This window comes from Merops nubicus, unplaced genomic scaffold, assembly GCF_000691845.1.
Source record: "Merops nubicus isolate BGI_N331 unplaced genomic scaffold, ASM69184v1 scaffold11804, whole genome shotgun sequence".
Lineage (NCBI taxonomy): Eukaryota > Metazoa > Chordata > Aves > Coraciiformes > Meropidae > Merops > Merops nubicus.
Genome location: NW_008604956.1, coordinates 47,893 through 70,309, shown reverse-complemented (window position 1 = coordinate 70,309; position 22,417 = coordinate 47,893). Strand labels below are relative to the sequence as shown.

Below are 22,417 nucleotides of genomic sequence, written 5' to 3'. Positions count from 1 at the left end.
CAGGTTCTTATATCATTAACTGAGTTTCCATGGTGCCCTGGGGCAGAGATATTGATGCTTGACAGCATTATCACTATAAAGTAACTTTATAACTGTATAATTTAACTCTATGCTTCCAGTAATATTAAGAGCATTTGAAATTGTGTCTGTAAACCTTGACACTTTCACACAGACTGGAGAGTTGAAAGAGGATTTTGTTTTCTTTCCTCAAAGACAGCCCAAAACATAATACAGAGAAATAACCAAATACTGGAGGAGTTGATCTGCAAGGAGGTCACTCTTAGGAAAATCTGCAGAAACAGGATTAATGCCATTTTTTGCAACACACAAAAAGGAGCCTGCTTCTAAAGCTTAGCAGAAGGGAGAAGATGTAGAAACTCTGGAGGTCTTTTCTTGAGTATGTGTCCTGTTTATTTTGAAATCCTCTTGGCAACAAGCTTTAACTCATTTTCAGACATAAGCCACACTGGATAACCTCTCCAGAACTCCCTCAGCTTTATCAGCCTGTCATACCTCATTGGCTTTTGCTAGTAATGGTGCCTTTACTGGGTGGGAATAAACCTGCAAGGTCCATAATCTGGCTCACAAGGATCTTCTCTTAAGGATGTCACTAACACAGTTAGGAGGATCAGGACAGGCAGTTGACAAAAAAAAAAAACAAAACCAACCAACCAACCAAACAAACAAAAAAAACCAACCAAAAACACAAAACACGCAAACAAACAAACGTAAAAAAAGCCCAAAATAACCAAGTACCTTTGCCCTAGAGGACTGGGAGCTCCATGAAGCTCTAAAAGTTATAGATGCTTTTACTGGAATTGTAGCTTGCATACAGATTTCTTTTCCCCAGGACAGGCATTTACTGAGATCCAAGTTCTCTGAAAGGAATCTGGATTTAAGCAAATGACTGTTTCCTCCACGATATTTAACTTCTGAAGTCTCCAATCAAGCAGCAGGCTGCTGTTCTGCTTGATGAATAAAAGTGAACCCAGTGGTCCCAACTGCACCAAGAGTCCAAGACATGAGCTCCTGTTAGGCACCTGAAGAGACATTGGTCAACCCAAGCTTTCGTTTGGTGGCTGTAGCCACATAGATACATCTTTTATGTCCATAAACAGGAGAGAGAGCTCAAGCAGTACAACTACACCCTTGTTTAAGGGATGCAAAGCTTCTAATTCAACACATTCAGTGGAATGGAAAATACTAAGTGATGCCTTTCCAAGTTGGTTTGGCTACGCTGTTTTAAAGTATTAAGGTAATTTCTCAGCTGTTTGTCATGTGAAAAGACTTACCTTGGGATAATACTAGCAATGTCCCTTTCATCTGTGTTCCTCACCCATGGCTTCAAAAACAGTGCTTTTTGTTTTGTGGGTGTTTTTTTGGTTTGTTTGGTTTCAGTTTTTTTGTTTGTTTTAAATACAAAAAAAAAAAAAGTTTCATTAAATTCATTCCTTGTAATGTGGACACTAAACCAAAGAGGTCAAGCCATGTGCTTAGAAAACCTGTACAAAGAAGAACTATTCCACCAGAGCCTCAGCCCAGGGTTCTAGTGTCCTGTTCCACTCAAACGATTTCATCAAGTAAGGCCATAGACATAGATGACTAAAGGCCCATCTTTGGATGCAGGCCTTCCCCAACCAGAGGAAGCTTAGAATTAAGATGAAAACACACAAAAAAGCCATAGACACACTGACACTTGTGATGTCCACTCATCTTGATGATTATTCTCCCATACAGCTACTAGGTGACAAGTGTACCAGTTCCTGCCTGGTCTCCATCATTTTTATCTTCCTACTTTGTAGCTAGTCTTCGGAAGTGCAAAACCTTTTATACTTTCTGATGGGCTGCCTGCTGTGCAGCGGAGATCCAGTTCAAGCACTCTAAAAAAAAAACGAACCAAATAGATTTTAAAACTGTTGATGTGAGACTTTTTTACTGGCCACTCTCAGGTCACAATGTGCCAGCTGCTGATCAGCAGCTCTTGTGGAAAGCAATTCCGTGTGTGCTACCAGAACAGCACTCAGCGTCCTACAGCTGGAGATTCATCCTTCCTCTCCCTCTTTTCTGCTTTGTTCCATGCCTAGTTATGAGGCTGGCATGTACCTAGGCAGCTCAGCAGTGGAGCTGCTGGTGGTGAATGTCACAGAGCAGTTTACATGCCTTGTAAATGCCTAGTAAAACACGGGGTTTAATGGAAGCGTATTGCTGCCTTTTAGAGCTTCTTCACCTAGTGCTGAATGAGCTGTTGCTGCACTGCCTCTTTAATCAGTTACCACCAAATCTGTGCACATGTGAGAAGGGTTTTAAACATTTCTCCATCCACTTCCAGGCAACTAGCCGACAAGTCTACAATCCTCTTATTATGCCTTTGAAACAAAGTCCATTCACTGTTATCTACAGCATATGTTATCGTAGGGTACTCTGCAGGGCCAGGCTTACAGAACATATCCCTAATGTTTCTCGTACACCAGATATGTGCCAGTTAGACACAGACTGACCAGGCACACACATACTTCTGATGGAATGTATAACAGGATGCTCAGGAAGTTACACTTCCAGCTACACCTGATGCAGAGCTTTGTTTGCAGGATGAAAATACAAGAGATGCTCCATTACTGATATCATGCTAATTGAGGCCCAAGAAATTAATGCAAACCATGTTAACTCTGACAGAAGAGGCTAGAAATTCAACACTCTGCAGGATGCTGTTACCCCACTGTAGGTGTCCTTGCACAGATCGATGGACGGTCCTTCACTCCTGGATTTTATTTACACAGCACAGCCTCAGGGGCAAATTACTTTTATAGAACATGCCAGGTGTAATCCTCTAGATTCTGAATCTTTGAGGTATTTCATTTAGGAGAATACATTTGGTCATACTAATGGGAGTAATTTCAAACAGATTTCCACTTTTAATGATAGTTTCCTTTTTTAAAAACTTATTTTCTGACTTTTCTTACTGAAAAATGTTACTCTCCACACTAACAATGTCAGAATTCAAATAACACTGATCACATAGGAAGTCTTTCTCCCATTTTCATGCGTGTGAGGTATCCATTTATCTCAATAATTACAAAGTATGGTTCAGTCACACAAGTCTGAACAAAATGCATAATCTTAACTAGTATAGGAATATATCTATTACAGGCTTACATTGAGGTTTGTATAGATGGCAGAGTTAGCACATAAACCCTGAGGACCATGAAGAGGTTTAAAAAGCCCCCAGGAAACCTAATTCACTTAGATAATAGCATGAAAGGGGGTAGTACTATGGTCTTATTTGCCACAAATGCTACAAATGCTGTAAAGGAAGAAGCTAATAGGTTGAATTACTTGAAACCAATGCAAACAAAAGACTATTCAGAGTTTGTTCGCTTTTCTCACCTGTCAACAGGAAAAACATTAGGCTAAATTAATATTTTTGTAGATCCTGCAGATCCTAATTTGTTTTGGTCTCTACATGGAGAGAGTATGGCCAGCTTCTTGAAGTGGTATGAAATCTGCTTTGTAGTTCGAGGCCATGAGTTCCCTGAATTTGAGGCTGTGTTTCAGTCTCTTAATTTAACACTAGAAGCTTTGAACAGTTCTAGCCTCCCTGATACTGTTCCTGCTAAAAACAAACCAAAACAAAAACCCCATAACCCAATAACATCACACTGGGATGAACAAAGTCCTAAGGAACACATCTTTGAAGGCAAATTTCCTGAACACTTGCCCTATCAGTTCATGGTTTTTGGGCTCACTATATTTTCTACATTTATTTGCTTGACTTGCTGCCTGCATGTAGTTAGGTAGTTAATAAAAGCACACGTGTCCTTGGAGGCCAGTGTGAACTGACCGACTGTGTCTTTGGTTCAGGTCCATTAAAAAAAATCTGAGCATTAATTAATCACTGACTTGCAAATAGCTTGGAAGAGCTGTTCAGGCTAAATTGGAATGTTCTGCAATTGTTTTTCTTTTGGTCACAAGCATTTCAGTGATATGGAACTTCTCCCCTGCCAGGGTAGGATGTGCATAAATGCAGTCCCTCCTGTGTTAGAGCAAACCTGCCTAGAGACTGCTTCAAGCAGCTCCATTTCTTTTGCTAACTACGAAACTGCACACATGAGGAAGAGCTATCATGAGCAGCACTCTTGACAGAATCCTTCCCTTGAAAAGGAAATAATAAAACCTACCAGGGCAAAATTCCAGTGGACTGTACTACATGGACAAAGAACCCTCTTTACCTGCTGTGTGCCAGGCCAGTCAAAATCAGCTTCTCCTTTTTCACTCAGCTAGGTGAAACCATAACTGTAGAAACCAAGCCTGAGCTTTCCATACATCATCACCAACAAGGATCTCTGTGATCTGAGGCCTGTTTTTTGTGCCGATGGTCACAATGAATGAACTAAGAAAGATATAGCTCTGTCTGCAGAAGACAAGCCAAGCAAATATATAAGGAACTTAGTCCCCACACCTGAAACCTCTGTAATGTGAAGTGAAAACCCAAAATCTTCACGGAAAAGGAAACTAAGCCAGCATGGCCTACAAGTCATGAAGAAAAACATCTTAGGAGGAATCACCATCTCATTTGTATAGGGAGTCCTCCCACCCCTCACTGCAAAAACTCTTTTTTATGAATAAGGAAGACAAATAAGCAGTTGTTATCACAATGAGTCTACTAAGTGAGGAGGAAGATTAAAGGTTAAACTAAGGCAAACATTTTTAAAATGCCAAAATATCAACATAAGAAAACAAATACCTAAAAATAACAGCAATGACAATTGCTTCCTCAGTGGCAAGAAGTTGTGTATATTGCAAAAAGCTATTCCTTGGAAATAGCTAACCTAACTGGGCAAAAAAGAGCTTGCATTCCAAATGCTTAAATCTAATAAGTTACCTTAATATATTCATGCCCCCTTCTTCCCTCAGATTTCACTTTCAGTGGAGAAGCCAAACCAAAAACCCCCAAATGATTAAAAATTACTTTGCCTGCTCCCTGTTTCACACTTAGTCCCACACAGTGTGCACATATGCATAGATGCTGAAGAATTAAGTCTTATGAAAATGTTTCCCTCACTACTCCAAAGCTGTAAACCTTCTTCAACTTCCAAAATGCAATAGAGAGGTAAACCCGCAATCACAGCTAATCTTTCTCCCTTCTACAGTATTTCTAAACCTGTGGAAATTTCAAAAGCTACCAAGATGGAATGACAAAATGAAATAACACACCCAAGCTTGAAGTATGGGCAGTGGTTACTTGATTGAGCACGGTGACAAAGAGAGAAACATAAAGACAGATCATAAGACTAGTCAGAACAATTCTACAAACTGATGATACATTGAGATAGCCAGATGGATATGTTTGTTTTGAGAAATGAGACATTGCTTCTACCTGGGCACTCCAAAACATGAATGACTGTCAGTTTTATTTGCAGAGCTTGCTTTCCATTCCTTTGTCAACTAGTGTTCAAGACCTGGGCCTGTGGCAGCTGCAGAACTTAATGGATCCTTTAGAGCCTTTTGGCTGCAGTCCAAAGGTGGAGAAGACATTTTAAATCAGTACCAAAGATGCACTTTCAACTTGCTATGAAAACAATAATACAAACACAGGGATAACGAGAGAATAAGGAGAGAAATGAAGAAAGAAATGGAAGACCGTGGACTTGAACGGATCACAGCCTCTCCAGGAATAGTTTCTATAATAAGTGTGTGAGACAATCTCCTACAAGAGGGAAATGGCTTATTTGATCTAATATGCCTTTCTCTTCTTGAATTTCCACAGTATGGAGAATCAATATGAGGGAAATTAAAGCATCAGGAGCAGACTCACATTTCCACTTGTGTGTTCCTATCTCAGCAAACTCTTATTGAGATAGAAGTATTTACCTTAAGTGCTCAGCTCACATGTGCTGCATGAGTAGGAAGCATTTCAAAAGGATACATGCTTCTTCTGTGTAAGGGACAGCAGAAGCAGGTCCACCCAAGATGTAGCTGTAGAATGAGACTTCCAGGGTGTAGCAGTAGGATGTATCATTCAACAACCCACCAAGAAAACGCCGGCCTGTCCCTGCTTTCACAGCATCTCTGTTGAACGATGTGCTGGACTGCAGGAGGAAGAACACAGAGACATCAAGGGAGTTACTGACTGAAACAAGGGAAGGGCTAGGAAGGAATCTGTTAAAAAAGAAAACAGTTAAATTCACATTTACAAGATATGAGATTGCACTATTTTCTTAACAAGGCCTGGAAAGGCCATTAATGGAAACACAGTTCTGGCACATAGACTATAAATAAAACCTTGCAGTCTTTGAAATTAACCTCAGTTCACTAGCAAACTAGTGTAAACAAGAATTGGCTATGTGATTTTAATCAGCTTTTCTCCTTCCCTTTTGGATAACACAAAGAAAGCCTACCATATGCATAATTATAAAGTGAACCTTCCAGACCCTTCATTCTCAAAAGTTAAGTTGGACAAGTATTTGAATATTGGATTCCTTCTCTCTGCTGCATTCCTCTGTATCATAACCATCCTCCTCAGTCCCGTACTCTTTTAAGCAACCTAGAAATACAGTGGAAATTTTTGTTTCAGTGAAACTTTCTGACCTAAGACATTTGACAGATTCTTAAATTAGGTCCCACAAATTTCCACTTCACTAACTTAAATGTTAACTGGGTGTTGCTCTCTGGGTGAAAAAATATACTGCACTATTTTACAGCATTAGCAACACAGTATAAAAGACAATATTTTCTGCTATTACTGAAAATCTGGCTTTAAGAACCCTACAACTTTATGACTGTTCATTTAAGGGGTGGAGCAGAGGATTCAGTATTTCCACAAACAAGTTTTAGCTCTCCTTTGAAGACATGACATCGAGAGACTGACTAAAAGGGAGTTCATATTCAGGATTGAAGTCTCCAAGCTTGTTGCTACCTACTAGACAGAGAAATGGATTCTTGATTTCGTTTTGGTTAACAGATGCTATTTACAAACTTCATAACCATCACTCTGAGACAACCTGGGCTCAGCACAAGCTACTGACCAGCACAAAACAAAAATTTAAAACAAAAAAAGCACTTAGTAGATCTAACTTGGATCTGTTGTATAAAAGGCTTTAATATCTCCTGCTTTAAGACTTTTACATTGCCAGTGAAACATAAAGGACCCTTAATGTAGCTTATTTTTCAGACATTGTGCACATGGTGAATTCTCTGAGCTCTCCAGGGCCCTCCTATTGAGACTTAAGGCTGACATCTTCTGTTGTTAACAGAATGTTAGTATGTATCAAGTCCATCTCTTATTAAAAACAAAACCAAAACCTAGATGGAAAAAAACCAAACAAACAAAAAACCAAACCCACAACACACAAGAGGGAAAATAAGATTTCTTTCTTATTTTACAAATTAGGTGCAAAATGTTAAACTTCTCTGGACTGAGAAAATCAGACTAATATTGAAATGAGCAACAATTCCTGATGAATAGTGTACATCAGAAGATATAAAGAATGGAAATACCTGTGGGTTTTTTAACATTCTGAATGTTTTGAAGTGTCTCTCATTATAAAAAGAAAGGCTTTTGAGGTTAATTAGAATAAGATGGAATTGGGTTTCTTATTAGCATTATATACAAGAGTTTTCAAATGCAACTTGATTTTGTGGTAACATAATACTTAGCTTTGTGGTAAATTGGACGCAGAATGTATTCTTCTATGTGCATATCATATAATTTCCTTTGAATTACATGGCAGAAAACTTGACAATATTCTGAATACCTAAGGGACAAGGAGGCAAAGTGCTCATAAGGACTGATGAAGAAATTAATTAATTTGATACATGGGACAAAATACTTAAGGAGGTCTACAAGAGAGAATTTTCTCTGGCTTCCTGCAAAAGAAGCCTTCAAAAGAATACTGAGACCAGAAACCAAGGGAAGATATGTCTTCAGTTAAAATTCAGAAACAGAAATGAAGATCATCATGCTCTGGAGATTACTTCCTAAGTCAAGTAAACATTGATTTCAATGGATAGTGCTTCGTGTTCAAATGAATGCCTGTAGTGGAACTTCTAATGCATGAAAGCATCAGCTGATGAATATGGGTGCATGGAACTAGCTCAAAGAAGACAAAAAATGTGTCAGAAAGTGGTATTGTGGTTTGCGAGCAGAAGCATGACTCTCAAGGGGAATGATCTAATGCTACACCTGCATTTGGCACAGTGAAAACAAGGAAAATGTTGGAGAAGTGATTCAGGGCAGATGTTAGAGACAGAAGTACTCCAGTGATTAGGAGACTTGGTTACTAATACAGAGTACCTATGAAGACTATGGACTCCCATCAGCTAAGTTTAAGAACAAATTGGAGGAGTACCTCCTGAGTATAGTTTGCATCTTTGGGATACAGTTGGACATGAGGTGCTTTTCAGCTCTATTTCCCCTGATTTCAATCAGGCTAGAGGAAGGTTATGACTTGAATTCCTCAAGGATGATTCCTGAGATAAATCTTACATAATATTTTCATCATCACAGGTCTTAGCATGCTAAAGGAGGACCATGCCAGCAAAATTTGCTGAAAACACACTATGGAATGATCATCATTATGGAGGACGTTCTGAATATTGTACAAAAAAAAAAGCAGCAGGATGACTTCGAGGACTGGAGTGATAGTAGTCAGATGAAACTCAGCTGTACAAGTGCCAGGTCATGTACTCAGGGCCTAATAAAAAACAATTTCTGCCATAAACTGAAACTTCATCAGCTGGAAATAGATGAAGAGAGAGTCTGATGTATTACTTCACTGAAATGATTTTTGCTTGCTGGCAGAAAATAGCTCAGAAGTTGGATCTAGTTACTGGCAAAATTATACTTGCCATATTTCAAAAGTGAAGTATAAGTAGCTTAAATAATTTGTGGAAGGCTTTTTATGTGGCCAAAAACAACAACAAAATTTGGATCTTTCCAGTGTTTGAGTTTTTGTAATGCTATTTTGTGTTGTTTGATGTTTTTGGTTTTGTTGGGGGATGGTGTTCCTTTTATTTTCTTTAATAGAAAAGCTCCAGTTTCAGCTGTACAAAATTACTTGAAATGACAATAAAATTAATAAAACCACCTGTTCATTTCTTGGCCAGGTAGTGCTGCAATTCCAGGAATAAAAAGAAGCTGAAACTTCATTTGGGTTCATAAATGTAGATTTTTGGAGGTTAACTTTGTCCTCATTTTGAAAAACAAACAAGCAAACAAACAAAAAACTGGTGGCATAGACCAACGTGATCCCTTGAGTAAAAAGTAGTGTCTCTGATTTGACTCAAGAAGGTTGGGGTAGAGAAAACAGTGTAAAACTTTCAAATATGAACACATGCATGTTTTGAAACAGCAGCTTGCGCTTGGGCTCTAGAGAAAATGGTTTAAGCCAGAATGTGATTTGATATTTTAGACAAAAATAAGAAAATTATGGTTTCAAGAAAATTCAACTCGTGACAAGGAAGGGCAGCAGGTAGTTGCTTGAGTCCAGCCTTTTACTCACCATTTCAAGAAAAATAGAGTGGAGAAATAAACAGACAAAAGTTTGGCTATGAAAAGCCATGTGTTATCATGGCAAAGAACCTTTTTCATGGAAAAGATTTGTGTGTGTGTGTGTGTGTGCATATGACAGGGTGGGGATGGTGCAAGAACACAGGTAAAGTTGTCCATAAGTGAGTCTCTTGTTTTTCTGTGAGAATCTATTGCCCTAAAATCCTTGCAAAGCTCAACTGAAGTAATCATTAGGCTCATACGCTGAACAGGCAAAGCAGAAGACCTAAACAAATATTTATTTCTCCAAGGTTGAATCACATGGGAGTATCAAGAACAGCAAAAAGAATAAAGTCTGGAGGGTGGAAAGAAACACCAAAGACTTTAAATAACGTAAATAAGGATATTTGTATAATATCAACAGTAATCCATTATTAAACCATATAGTTAAATTAAAGCTCACAGAAGGACACTGCTTCCCAGCTTGAGTGAGTAAATTCAGACAACAAATATCTACAGGGTTAGGAGGTGCCAAGCAACAAGAATCCAAAGTTTAAAAAGCAGAGCAAGAAGGGTGAAGAATTTCCCCACTTTCTGGTGGGAAGAAACCCACCAGAAAATTACACCTGGATTTTGCACATACGCTCGGGAGCCTCAAGGTGTGCTGACCTTCTCTCTACATCTCGGGCATTAGTGGTAGCTTCCCCAGGCCTTCCTACCAGATTTAATTCCTCTTCCCCATGCTGTGCTGATTACCTTCTGTATGATTGGTTTCCCCATTGGGAATGACAGCTAATGGACAGGGAGCACAAAGAAATTTGTAAACCAGTTGGACCTTATTCAGAAATTGCAGGAGACAAAGAGATATGTGGAAGGAAATAAGGGGAAAAAAAAAAAAAAAAAAAAAAAAAAAAGAACGCAAATTCTTTCTGGAGCTGTCTCAAAGCAGGAAAAAAAATAATCTTGGCCCTTGGTCAGACCTCCCAAAGTGTCAGAACCCCTGTCTCCAGGGGCAGACTTGTCTCTTGGCTGGTAAGGACACTCTCTACCACAGAGTGTCTCTCCTCAGTGAATTCAACCTCTTGGTAGCTAGCTACAAGCTCAACAGCTTAGCCAGCTCCTGTATGGCTGAGGGACACTCTTGTTTCTCAGCACTGCTCCATCATCCTGCTAGCAACTTCTGGAATGAATGCCTTGGGCAGTCCATATTCACAAAGGAAGGGTAGGTTTTTTACTGACTGCATCTGCATGCCTGTATCAATCTATCACAAGAGTGGCTCCAAAAGACAAAGAGGGAGAACAGCACATTTCTCATGCATCTGAAAATGAAGTTGTCCCAAGTCCACGCTTTGGCATCCTGATGGACTTGGAATCTGAGTGGTTTTGCTTGATAGGAGCTTCCACTACTGGAACCTCATCCTCAGTGTATGTGTGACTTCCCAGGGGAGTTGTCAGCCTACAGCATCAGAAAAAAATCAGGTTGCACAAAAAAGAAAAGTAGGAGGCAAACCCCAGTAAATCTGGATCAGTGGAAGAAAAGATGCTAAACATGGCTGAAATATCAAGCAGGCCCAGTGTTCAGCCATCGACGGATAGAAGATTCAGTTCTACCTTTCACTGATGGCAGGGCAAAGGGACAGGGTACAAAAGGGTAGTTTCCCATACAGGACTTGTTGGGGAATGAATCTTTGTTGTCTTCTGAAATTGCTCAACACATTACAGAGAGAAAGGCTTGAGGTATGCTCGCACTGCAAGTCAGACCTTGCCAGGCTCCCAGCATGGGAACCAGGCTGTAGACTGCACATCACTTTTGATCAAACCTAAGGTGTTTCTCCAGCCCAGCAAGAAAGGAAATGACAAGGTACAAATGACTCAGAAAGTAATTAGGAGAGAAATCATCAACCAGACAGAAATCATAGGCTTTGACAGATTGAGAAAGATGAATTTCTGATGTAGCAAGGTCTAGGGGGTTCCTGAAATCCAACAGATGGATTTTACCAGACATTCACATCTACTGCAACATAACTGATTGTTTATGTGCCCATGGAAGTAGCAAACTGCATATGTCTTCAAAAACTTGAGCTCTAGTGTGCACATGAATGTTTCCCAGAGATCATTTGTCCTCACCAACAGAGATCTGCAAGAAACTCAGAATAAAGAGAACTTCCCATTTGCTAATAGAGATAGATGTCATGGGTCTGGGAAGTGTGTTACAAAAGGATGTATCCTCTTCAGCCGTATGCTCACAAGAATCAGAGAATTATGTTAGAAAACTTTTCTGGAGAAAAGTAGAGACATAAACACTAAGAGGATTAATAATGACAAGAATGTTTTCTTATTACAGCACAACTGAAAATATGCTGGGTCACCCTATGGCATTTCCATTTGGGAAATAAGCTGTATTTGATAACTGAAGCTAACTATTCCTAAAAAAGAATCCCACTCCAAACCCAGAAAAAATGCCCACATTTTGCTCATTCTGTAGTTGAACAATAAGCACTTTACCTACTGGGGTAAACTGGGATTATATGCATACAAATTGCTTCATGTTCTTCACCTATCAGCACTAGCAATGGCAAAGTGTAATCAGGACTCAATTACAACATCATCAGAGTTATCTACTAATGCTGCTCTTCAAGCTGAAGAGCAACATTTTTTTTCCTAAAGCACATCTGACCTCTATGAGCCTTCAACTCATGGCTCCAGTGTAGAAAAGAAGTGATAATAAAAAAGTTAGTAGTTAGTGCTCTAGAAAAAAAGGAAAGGCGTACTTGTCATCAAGGAAGAATAGACATGCCACTGGGAAATGGACTGGAGCCCAGACAATGTCAAATCCATCTTGGTGAAGAGTTTTACTGTATCAGCTATAACTCACTTTCATTTTCTGGAATGCTTTACTGAAGTTTGAAGAAGTTAGAAAGAGAGCACAGAAGTGCACTGGCTTGGAAATCTTTGCCACAGAATAAATATGAACACCACTGTAAATAGCAATATTACAAATTATGACTCTTCTGTTTGCCCCTCCACAGGGTGCTCAAAGAGAGGTGCAACTGGCAGCTCACTTGCCTCATGTGGGTAGAGCTAATTACTGCCATGGTGTGTCCAGCAGTCACTGCTTGACCCTGCCATGCTTGCATCAGCTATCTCACAAGCTAAACTTACCTCCTTACTTCTCTGGAAGCACCGAGGAAGCTTCTCACTTCAAAAGTCAACTTAACTGTTCTCCTCAAACCCACCACTCACTAGGTCCGTTAACTCTCTTAATAGACTGGAAAGCATATATGTTAGTGACTTTTGTGATAGACTATCAACTCCATGCCAGCTGGGGCTGGAGACATGGAAATAATGGCATTTGGGAGGTTGCTATCAGGCAGCCTTCTTCCAATTTATTTTACAAACAAGCTGAGAAAAGAAAAGAAGTCCCAAAGGCAGTAAGCTGATCTGAAGGAGGTAGAAGGCAAAGGGGAAGGATTCTTTCATGAAATGGGAACAATGCACAAAATTACTCCCTGATTTGTCCCACCTTGCAGCTTTGCCATGTTTCTGATGCACAGGAGGAAAACCTATTTAATCTCAAAATCATTTGTGACTACTGAAATATAGGAAGAGGAGGCTTTGAAAAGTTCGGGATTGTTTCAAAGAAAGATCCCATTACCTGGAGTTTTTCCAGATCCCTTAGGGACAGCCAGGTTGGATTGATGTTCCTGTGAAAAGGGCTCACTCAATCTCACTGACTATTCTGCAGTTGGCAGCATTTTGTTTCAGAACTTCTGTGCCTGGTTGGAAGCACTGAGGTGGGCAGCAAATTTTGAACTTAACCAGGAGATATTCTCTGAACTAGAATCTGATTTGCAGAAATTTGAGAAAAGGCCTGCAGAGGAGACTTGAGACAGTTTGAACTGTCTTAAGAATGTGAGAAAAAAAAGCCTGAAACTGAATCCTGAAGACCAAAAAGCATCAAATCCTGAGACTTTCATCATTTTACTACGTGTCTCTTTTTGCCTTCTTCCTCCTGCCCAGTGATAGGCAGACAGCAATCGCCCTTTCATAAAGGCAGCATCACATTGTAGGAGTGCCATGAACACAATCTGCCTAGCACCACGTTGTCAGGCTTTAAAGTGCAATTCTCCTCAGAGAAACAACAGTTTAAAGGTACTTTGTCACCACACACACATATCAGCTCCCCGAGGGTCTTCATTATCCCTTTAATATGTAGTGAAGGAATACCAGATCTTGCTCCCTCTGTATCACTCCCAAGTGTCTTTCAGTCATGCCTGCTTAAGTTTGCTGATAAAAACACATATTTGCATGGTCATTAGCAGAGAGGATGGAAGGAATGAGCTTTATAAGCTCAGTTTATGCCTCAAAAAGTACCAAGTGAGCTCCCTTTTTGGGAACTGCACTTAGAAAAGCCACTGGGTTTCATGCTTCAGGGTTTCAGCTGCTCACCTGCAAAAACTACAATAGCTGCACTTTTCTTTTCACTGCTCATTAATATCCGTGCTCCATTCTCTACAGTGCTCTGCTGTACAGTTCCAGGACTGATGGAGGTCTCCACAGCCTGCTGCCTGTCTCTGAACCTTGTACCAGTTGCACTGGCAGCACCAGTGCAGGGATTTGGCCTGTGTTTCACATTCGTCAGAATTCATCCTCACACACACTGAAACTGGTTGTACTCACAGCTTCCATCTCCCTGGGTGCTACGAAACAGAAGACACTGAGTTCACTGACTCCACCACAGTAGCTAATGCAACTGGAACCCAAATCAAAACAGCAGCTCTTCTGAGAGAGCTTCTTAACCAACACTGCATTGCAACAAAGCAGGGTGGTGATAGCCTTCCATGAGACCTTCACAAACTCAGTCAAGGGCTCCATGACAGGGTTGAGCAGCCCATCACAACCTAGTCAGAAAAGGCATCAGGAGGCAGGTTTCACCCCATCCTCTAAGCAAACCTCAGTTGGAGCTCCTTTTGTCACTAGATTCTGCCACCCCAAACACACAAACACAGTGTATTGTCTCCCAAAATATACTTCCTCAGGTCCTCTCAGCTCCTTCTTCAGTGATGCTGTTTCCCCCTGTCATCTAAAGGTACGCACTTAGACACATGACAATGTCATCTGCTCAATCGTTGATGTGTGCACAAACTCATCAACCATAAACCAAAGAATCAGGCTGGAATTCATCTCCCTTTTAAGAGCTAGCCCAAGCTGTGACCAGTGGTAAACACAAATAAAGGATCTGCAGATGCTTCAGGGTAACAGTGAAGAAAAGATCTGCTTTTACCCCATCTTTTACTAAGAGCAATCTCTGCTTCTCAGAGCACATCCTTCCCCAAAGATGCTAAAGCTGGCATTTCTTAGTCTAAACTCTGCAGAATAATCACACCATTTAGAAAATAACTCGTGTCTCTGGAGTTCTCAGTTTCCCTATTTGTCAGTAGAAAACGAGACATTTCCTCAAAATATACAATAAAATAGCCTCTAGGAATAGCTTACAATGCTCCTCTGTACAATAGTTTTATGAGCGTGTGTGCAGTCTCCTGGGAGTGCTTCCATAATCATTTATACAAATGACAGAAACTCAGGACAATGAGAAGCAAAAAGGGAAATACAGCCAACATGCATGCAGTTGGTTTGAATAGTCTGCAGAAAAAGTGGCTTGCTCTGTGTCAAAGAGACATTCTGCTCACTTGTAGATCTAAATCGGGAGATTACAACCCCTCCTAAAGGAGGGTCAGTATGCTGTACACTTGTTCCAGAGCAACCCAGTGCAGCCCATTACTCAAACTCCTGGGCTTGCTCACTGCTGTGGAGCAGTTCTTTAAACCAGACCTGTATTCTACAGAAGTTAAAATATCACATAGTTAAAATTATAATACCCAAAAAGAAATCCTGGCAGAGGGATAGGTACCCAGTTCTTAACCAACTTCCTACTCCACCTTCACAGCACAGTTTGTCTCAGCTGAGTGAAATCTGCAGTGCTCTGCAAGAGAGGCAGCTTGCATTTGGATGTAAAGGAGCTCTTTTCATTTGTGCTGCGCTGGGAGGCTGTCACCTACTCCCAGCTTGTTGACATTAGGTAAGAGTAATGATGGTCCTTGAAAACACACCATAATGTTTCTGTGAAAACTTATTTCTTCTGTAGATATTCAAAATTTCTACCTGTGTGGGGATGGAGAAGGGACTGTCAGCTCCTATATGCACAAACAATGCAGCAAGAAGGTACTGAAAGAAAATCCATTTACTCAAACACTTCCCTCCCTCCTCCTTTTCCTTTCCTTTGCAATACAAATTAATTCAAGCCTCTATAAAAAAAAAAAAAAAAAAAAAAAAAAAAAGAGGGGTGGACTGGTTCAGCACGATGTAATGGAGCAGTTTCATTTAGCTGAGACTCTCCAGAGGGCAGAGTTCTTGTGAGACTAAAACCTATAATGCTTAGAAGCACAGGCTTTACAATCTGTTCCCTCTGCAGACGGAAACATGTTTCCTCTCTCCCTTCACCCAGCCTCCAGGAAAAATAAATAAATAAATGAACTTATGGAGCAACATGTCCAAGAAGCAGCGAGCTGAAATGCATCCCAGAGGGGTGCTAAAGCACATAATAGCTATATTTGTCTTCCTGGAAATGTCCTGGTACAAGACAACACAGAAGAAGGTAGGATCATTTGTTGTGCTAAGGTTTTAAGAGATTTCTGAGCAGATCTGTTAAGTTTGCATGATGTTAACAAAACCTACCTGAATGCAACAGCTTTTTCCCTTTTGTGACAAGGGTCTTTTTTTTTTTTCTTCCCAAAACAGCAGAAAGGCACTTAGGAAACAGTGGTGCAAGTGAGCATGGATTTTACTTCAGGATAAAGTCTATGAGCAATTTGCCTACTGCTTCCCCTTCCCCACTCAGACACATGCAACACAAATGTGTTCTTCTTTGTTTCAGAACAGTTTACTGGGACCTGCTCATTCCATATTCATGAGCTGTTATTGCTCCCTCATTGGCCCAAAACACATTGGAATCAGTAAGAGGGATCACAAGACAGAGGGAGATGTCCAGCCAGAATTAGTGATAACAGCCCAATAAGGCTGCCATGAGTACACTGGAAGATGTTTGCTGGAAGGAACACATTTTCCCTAAGAAAGCTGGGATGGATGAGGGGAATGCTGTGGAAAAGAGAAGAACAGACCTGGAGTATGTTGATAAAAGGAAAACAAAAGAAAATATAGATAGATAAAAATCTTTTCCTTAGTTGCTCAGTTTTAGATATCCAGGCAAAAAAAGCCAAAACAAAACAATCAATCACAACAGAAGGTAGCAGGGCACACCATTCCATATCTGAATTTTCTCATATAGCTGAGACAACGATAGTCTCAAAAATATGTTTTAGGTCACTATGTTATGGCACTCAGGTTAACAACATGTTTCCCTAAAGGAAACTGGGTGAGCTGTTGTTTAGAGACCTCACTGTTGAGCATGCAGCATGGTATAAAACACAGGGAACTGCTTACAAAGAGATCAGACTCGCACTTTGGAGACCTGGGTTTTATTCTTTGTTTTCCTCAAGCAAGTCTCTCCTCATCCATGCTGTGCCTCTTTCTCAGCATGACTGGAAGCACTTGGATTTGTCAACTTTCTCAGTAGTTACCCAGTGCCCAACATAGTGACACCCCAAGTTTTTATCAGGGTTTCTGGCTAACCAAGGATGGCAAGCAGTATTTTTCAGGAAGGTGCTTTGCTGGGAGGTTGGATACAGGACAGTAAGATAAGAACTCAAAGGCATCCCCAGTACTACCAGTTCAGAAACCAAAGGAAAACAACCAGTAAAATTAAGCCAAGTACCTCTGGCCTGTCTTTTTCTTTTAACTGCAAAAAACCGCAATCTTTATGAAGTGATAAAGCCATCCAAGAATGGCTGTGGTTGTTTCTTTTAAGTGAACCAGAGGGAACAGATGGTCTCCTCTCACACTGTCGCAAAGGTCAAAATTAGCCACCCCTAAGACTAGCAGGTTCTTGAAATGCTCAACTGCTTGTATCTGGTCGTTGTGACTAATCCACTTTCCAGAACAAGAAAGGTCAAATGAAGAACAGCCCTCCAAATACTTCTAGCCATGGCTGATGTGCAAGGCACACAGACGTGGCGTCAACAGCTGCTCCTAAAATGCAATGAGTCAGCCTTTCAAAAGAGCCTGTCAGCTCTCACTATAAGAGCTTTTATATGGATTATATTTACTCTCCAATGTTTAAAAATATTCTTTTCAAAACTTAAAAATACGGAATGTTTTCCTTACAGAATTTATCCTTGCTGCCCAAGAATGTCTTGTGTATTTATTTAGGAGCAAAACTTCCTAGCTCTTCTTTCACCTCCCTCTTCACATGCTGACAGCTAGACCAAAGGCAGGCCTCTGTTTCTGAAGTTAACAAATGGGGGATTTCTGGTCCCTTTCACAACTTTTACCTGCAAACCACAGTCAGTCTTCTAGAGCACTGTGAGGTTAAGTGGTCCGCTCAACAGATAGGGTACAGAGGCACTGGGTGACTTGCCTTTGGTGGTACAACAGGCAAGCAGGCACAAATCCCCTATCCATCCCCTCCTTGAATCACCAATCTCCCTTGATGCTGTCATTTAAATAAAAAGGCCTATTGGAAATGACAGGTGAAGAAAGCAGCCCAGGCATGAAATGCACTCTAAAGTATATTAATAGAAGGTTGCCAGACAAACCGGCACAAGGCATTTGATCGTCTTGGGCTTGTTGTTCATGCTCCTTTGCATCTGGCTGCGTGATTTCTGCCAGATTCCTGGCTGGAGGAGCAGGTTAGGATTTGCCTCCTTCCCCTAACCCGGGCCGGGCTCAGCTGCAATCATGCGGAGCACTGAAAGAAATCCCTTTGAGCCGGGATTCATTCCGAACATGTAAAACCCAGACAAATGACTGCTTCTCCAAAGTGAATCCCATTTCACAGCAAGTAGGTTATTAGTGTGGAACTCCATACAAGTAGCCTGCATTCAAAAGCCCTCTGCATTATTAATAGAAGATGAGCTTTTGACATCAAAGGAGAGCCATTATGTATGCTAAACGGTGGCAAAAATTGTACCCGCACTTCAAACCTTTTCAGTTCTTTGTCCCTTGTAAATCAATCAAGGTTGACAGATGCTTTAAGGAGAGTAATCTTTTCAATGATACTGTCAATGGATAACATAATGGAACATTGTCTCTGTGCTGTGTGAAGACATGGAGCTAGTCAATTATGGACAACACTTCATGCAGCCGCCAGTTTTCACTTGAAGTGCTGCTGTTGAAGTATTATAATCCCAACAAATGGCCGCAGCAGCATACAATGTAAATGAGACCTCCTGAAGCTTTGGAAAATTAATTAGTAACAACAGTGGTCCATTCCCACACTTTCAAACACCAGCCTGGTATCGTTAACGATTCACTTCCCCCCTTCCCTTTGAGCAGTCAATAGGGCATATTTACATACACTATCTTTAATCTTCAACACTTTCCCCCCCACACCTTTTTAGATGCAGGAAGCTCTGGATTCCTTTCCTCTCTTTCCAGCGGGAAACATCACCCCTAATATTTCCAAGCAGTCACATAACCCACATGGCTGGAGCTGAAAACCACACAGCAGAGACTTTCCCACTTGGAGACAGCAGTAATATTCACTCCTTTTTCTTCACACGTGCTGGACACTGCGGCTGTCTCCTTTTCCAACTCTTCTATCTCCTCAGCCACCTTGAGAAGAATGGCTTGGAAGAAAGGCAGGGAAAAGCTTTGGGTACTAAGTGACCAGTAGGATGTGAGTTGAAAGCCCAGTGTACAGAGTGTCAGCAGCACCTAGGTCGTGCTGTGGTGCACTGGATGCCAACATAAATATCCAATTGCCCACTTCACAGAAAGGAGATTGAGAGTCAAAGGGGAGAGACTGTGCTGTTTATTTAGCTATTGGCTTCTATTTCCTACATCATTTTCTCGAAGATTTTCCCTTTGTCAACCGAGGCTTGTGCTAAGAGGAACACTTAATCTCCCACAGTAATAGAGAGAAATCCCACTCTTGAGCACAAAATTTCTAAACTCCTATCAATTGCAGGTTTTCATTGCTATGATCTGTAAATGCCCCCTTATCTATAATGTGTTTTTGAAACAACCAGGTGCAGATAAGAAACTCAATCACTGAGTTCTCCTCAGACAAGAACAGGCTGCTCCTTGAACCCCACTCCCTCTTCCCCAGACTCCAAGCAGCTGGGAAGAGACGCAGCTGCTGCCCTTCCTCATTTAATATGGATTCAATCTTCTGCACTTTGGACAGTTTTCTGAGAAGCCTTTGCTGTGGCTCACTGCAGAAATCTTCATGCTGCAGCAGTCCCCTGCACCCCCAAAACATACAGACGCTGGTTAAGCAAGACTGACAATGGTTAAACAAGACGATGAAGACACCAGAGGAAGCAGCAGCAGCCACACATCCTCCCAAGCATTACCCAGCCAGCTGCCATTGCTAATCCCAAGAAGAAAAGGGAAATGTTTGGTCTGCTAGAGCCCCCCATCCTGGAATAGAAAAGACAGAGGAAAGGATATCTTCTGCCTAGCCTTAGAAAAGTCAGAGACTGATCCAAACTTTTTCCCACTCTTGGAAAAATCAAACTACCATAGAATAGAGAAATGGATAGGAATCAGGTGGTTTCATTTCCTCCTTCCTTTTAATGGAAGGGTTCTGTCAAGAAAACTGTGGCACAACTTCATTTCTGTACTCACTTCCCATTCAAACTCCAAGGTGCAATGTGCACAAACACAAGACAAAAAAAAATATCTACTGTGTCTGGATGAGAAAGCTTTAGGCTAGCATTCTTGCCATTTTGGAAATGGACTTTTTTCCAGTTACAGTTTCTTTTGCTGTGCAGACTCATCTGGTTTTGTATCTGTTTTTAGGTTTTGGTTCTCTAGAGCTAAACATATGGAATGCTGCAGGGTCCCTATCCTTCTCTACCCACCACCTCTCAGTACCAAGAGGAAGAACTATAAGCAAAAAGGGGTCACCAAAGACTAGGAAAACGTATGGAGGGTAACAAAGAGGGTTAAGAACATAACAAACATAAAATCAGGACCCAAACAGTAAGCTCTTCTGCTCCTCTCTGCTTGGTGCAGGATTCCAAAGCCATTTTTAATCAAGCCTGTTCCCACTGTATAGGTGTTAAATGTCATCCACTGCCTTTCCTTCCCACAGCCTTGGCTAAGATGTATTTATGAATATTCCTGTTCTACTTGCACAGCTTTCAAGAAAAACTGATGCATGGAAGAGGTGATGGAAGGGTCAGGATGTCATTCTTGGACAAAGAGTTGCAACACACTGGACCAGAGTCTCAAATCTACTGACTTCTGCAGAGCCACCATAACCAATGTGTTCTAAGAATCTGTTTACTCTGTACGAAGCTTGCTCTAAAAAGATACACGCCTTTCCAACTCATTTATAGGAGTTTACTGTTATTTCCAATATTCAGAGATACCTACACACATACTTTCTTCCAATTTACACATATTGAGCATTTGCAGATTTTTTTTTTTGCAGAACAGTTTTCCATGAAAGAATTTCAAAAGTATACATTGCCTCTGTCAAAACTTTGAACAGAAAATTATCTAATCTTTTCTTTCAAGTTTAATAGTTTTACTTCTATCTGTTATCATGGTATTTAGTTTAAAGTGTACATATAAAACAACAAAAGGCCAATATAATGTAATTTTAATAATGAAACAATAAAGCTGATCCAGTTGATAAAAGGATAAAAAGTCCTCTGATAAAAACTGTGTACCAATAATTCAGAACTGAAGGTTATAATAAAGAAGATGAAGAACCTGCTTCTGTTCATATATCTAATGAAAATACATGATGTTACAATTTACCACTTTTGGATGAGGTAAATATAAGAGGGAAAATGGTAGCTAATACTGACAAAAATTTTAAGTAGCCTTCTATTCGTATTAAAATTCACACAATCCAATTAAGCCAGAGACTTAGAATTTAAAAATAAATTAGGAAAAAAGTCATTAAGAAAAGCATTGCTTACATAAGAGAAGTCTTCAGCATTCTGACATAGTAGCTTGGGAAAAACAGCCTGCCGCTGAAATCTTTCCTCATCTTCAAAGATGTTCCCATACATGAAGCCATTCATCATGGTGGAGTGGGCATGGATGTCAATATAGAACTCCAGGTTAATCTTCTGTTGATGGAAAGCAACAACAACAACAACAAAACATTCAGTGTGAGATAAATCATAACTGTGTCATGCAGGTGAAGTCTCCCATAAATCCAACATTGCCATGCTTGAACCTAACCACGGTGCCAGAATCAGAGAGCCATGCTAAAGACCTTGCTTTGATGCATCCAAACGTTCTCACCTCTTTGTGGGTGCATGTGAGATGTGACACAGGACCGTGACTGATATTTCTTTACCTGTTCTGACAAGGCTGGAACATTTATGCAGCACAGGACACTGCAAAATAGAGACAAACTTTATCCTTTGTGTAGCATCACTGATAAAATTACCTTCCAGTTCTAGAGCATGATTGTCTGGGCATAGCTTTGCCACCTCTGCACAGTTCTGCCTCAACGTGCATTCTGCCAGGAAAGACAGGCTCCAAATTGTGTAAAGACCACCAGTATTTACTGTGCAGTTTATTTTGGTTTATAAGGAAATAATGCAGATGTTTTTTTCTTACTCTGCTTTGTAGCAGTAATTTAGCAGAATAAATCCCAAAAGCAAGTGCCTTCAATGCCTTTCTGCTTGTAGGTTCCCACATGATTCTGCATCAGCTTTTGCTTTGAAAGAAAACACCAGGACTCCCTAACACAGGAGCCCCTGCTCTCCCCATACCCTTCCTGGATTGGGAATTCAGTGTCAGAAGCCTCTGTAAGGAAACACTGCTCAGTTCTCCAGTCCAGGGACA

The 22,417-nt window shown here is 40.6% G+C and overlaps 1 protein-coding gene across 1 annotated transcript in view; it reads right to left on the bottom strand.

Annotated features, from left to right (window-relative positions):
- Nucleotides 1–21,748, bottom strand: part of LOC103771874 (cytosolic carboxypeptidase 6-like) — a gene marked incomplete at its 5' end in the record, with an annotated part of 103,240 nt that extends 81,492 nt beyond the window's left edge. The window contains 2 exons of the mRNA XM_008939193.1: nt 5,924–6,086; nt 21,538–21,748. Coding sequence (XP_008937441.1) covers nt 5,924–6,086; nt 21,538–21,748 — 374 coding nt within the window. The remainder of the gene's footprint in view (nt 1–5,923; nt 6,087–21,537) is intronic.
- Nucleotides 21,749–22,417: the final 669 nt, after the last annotated feature.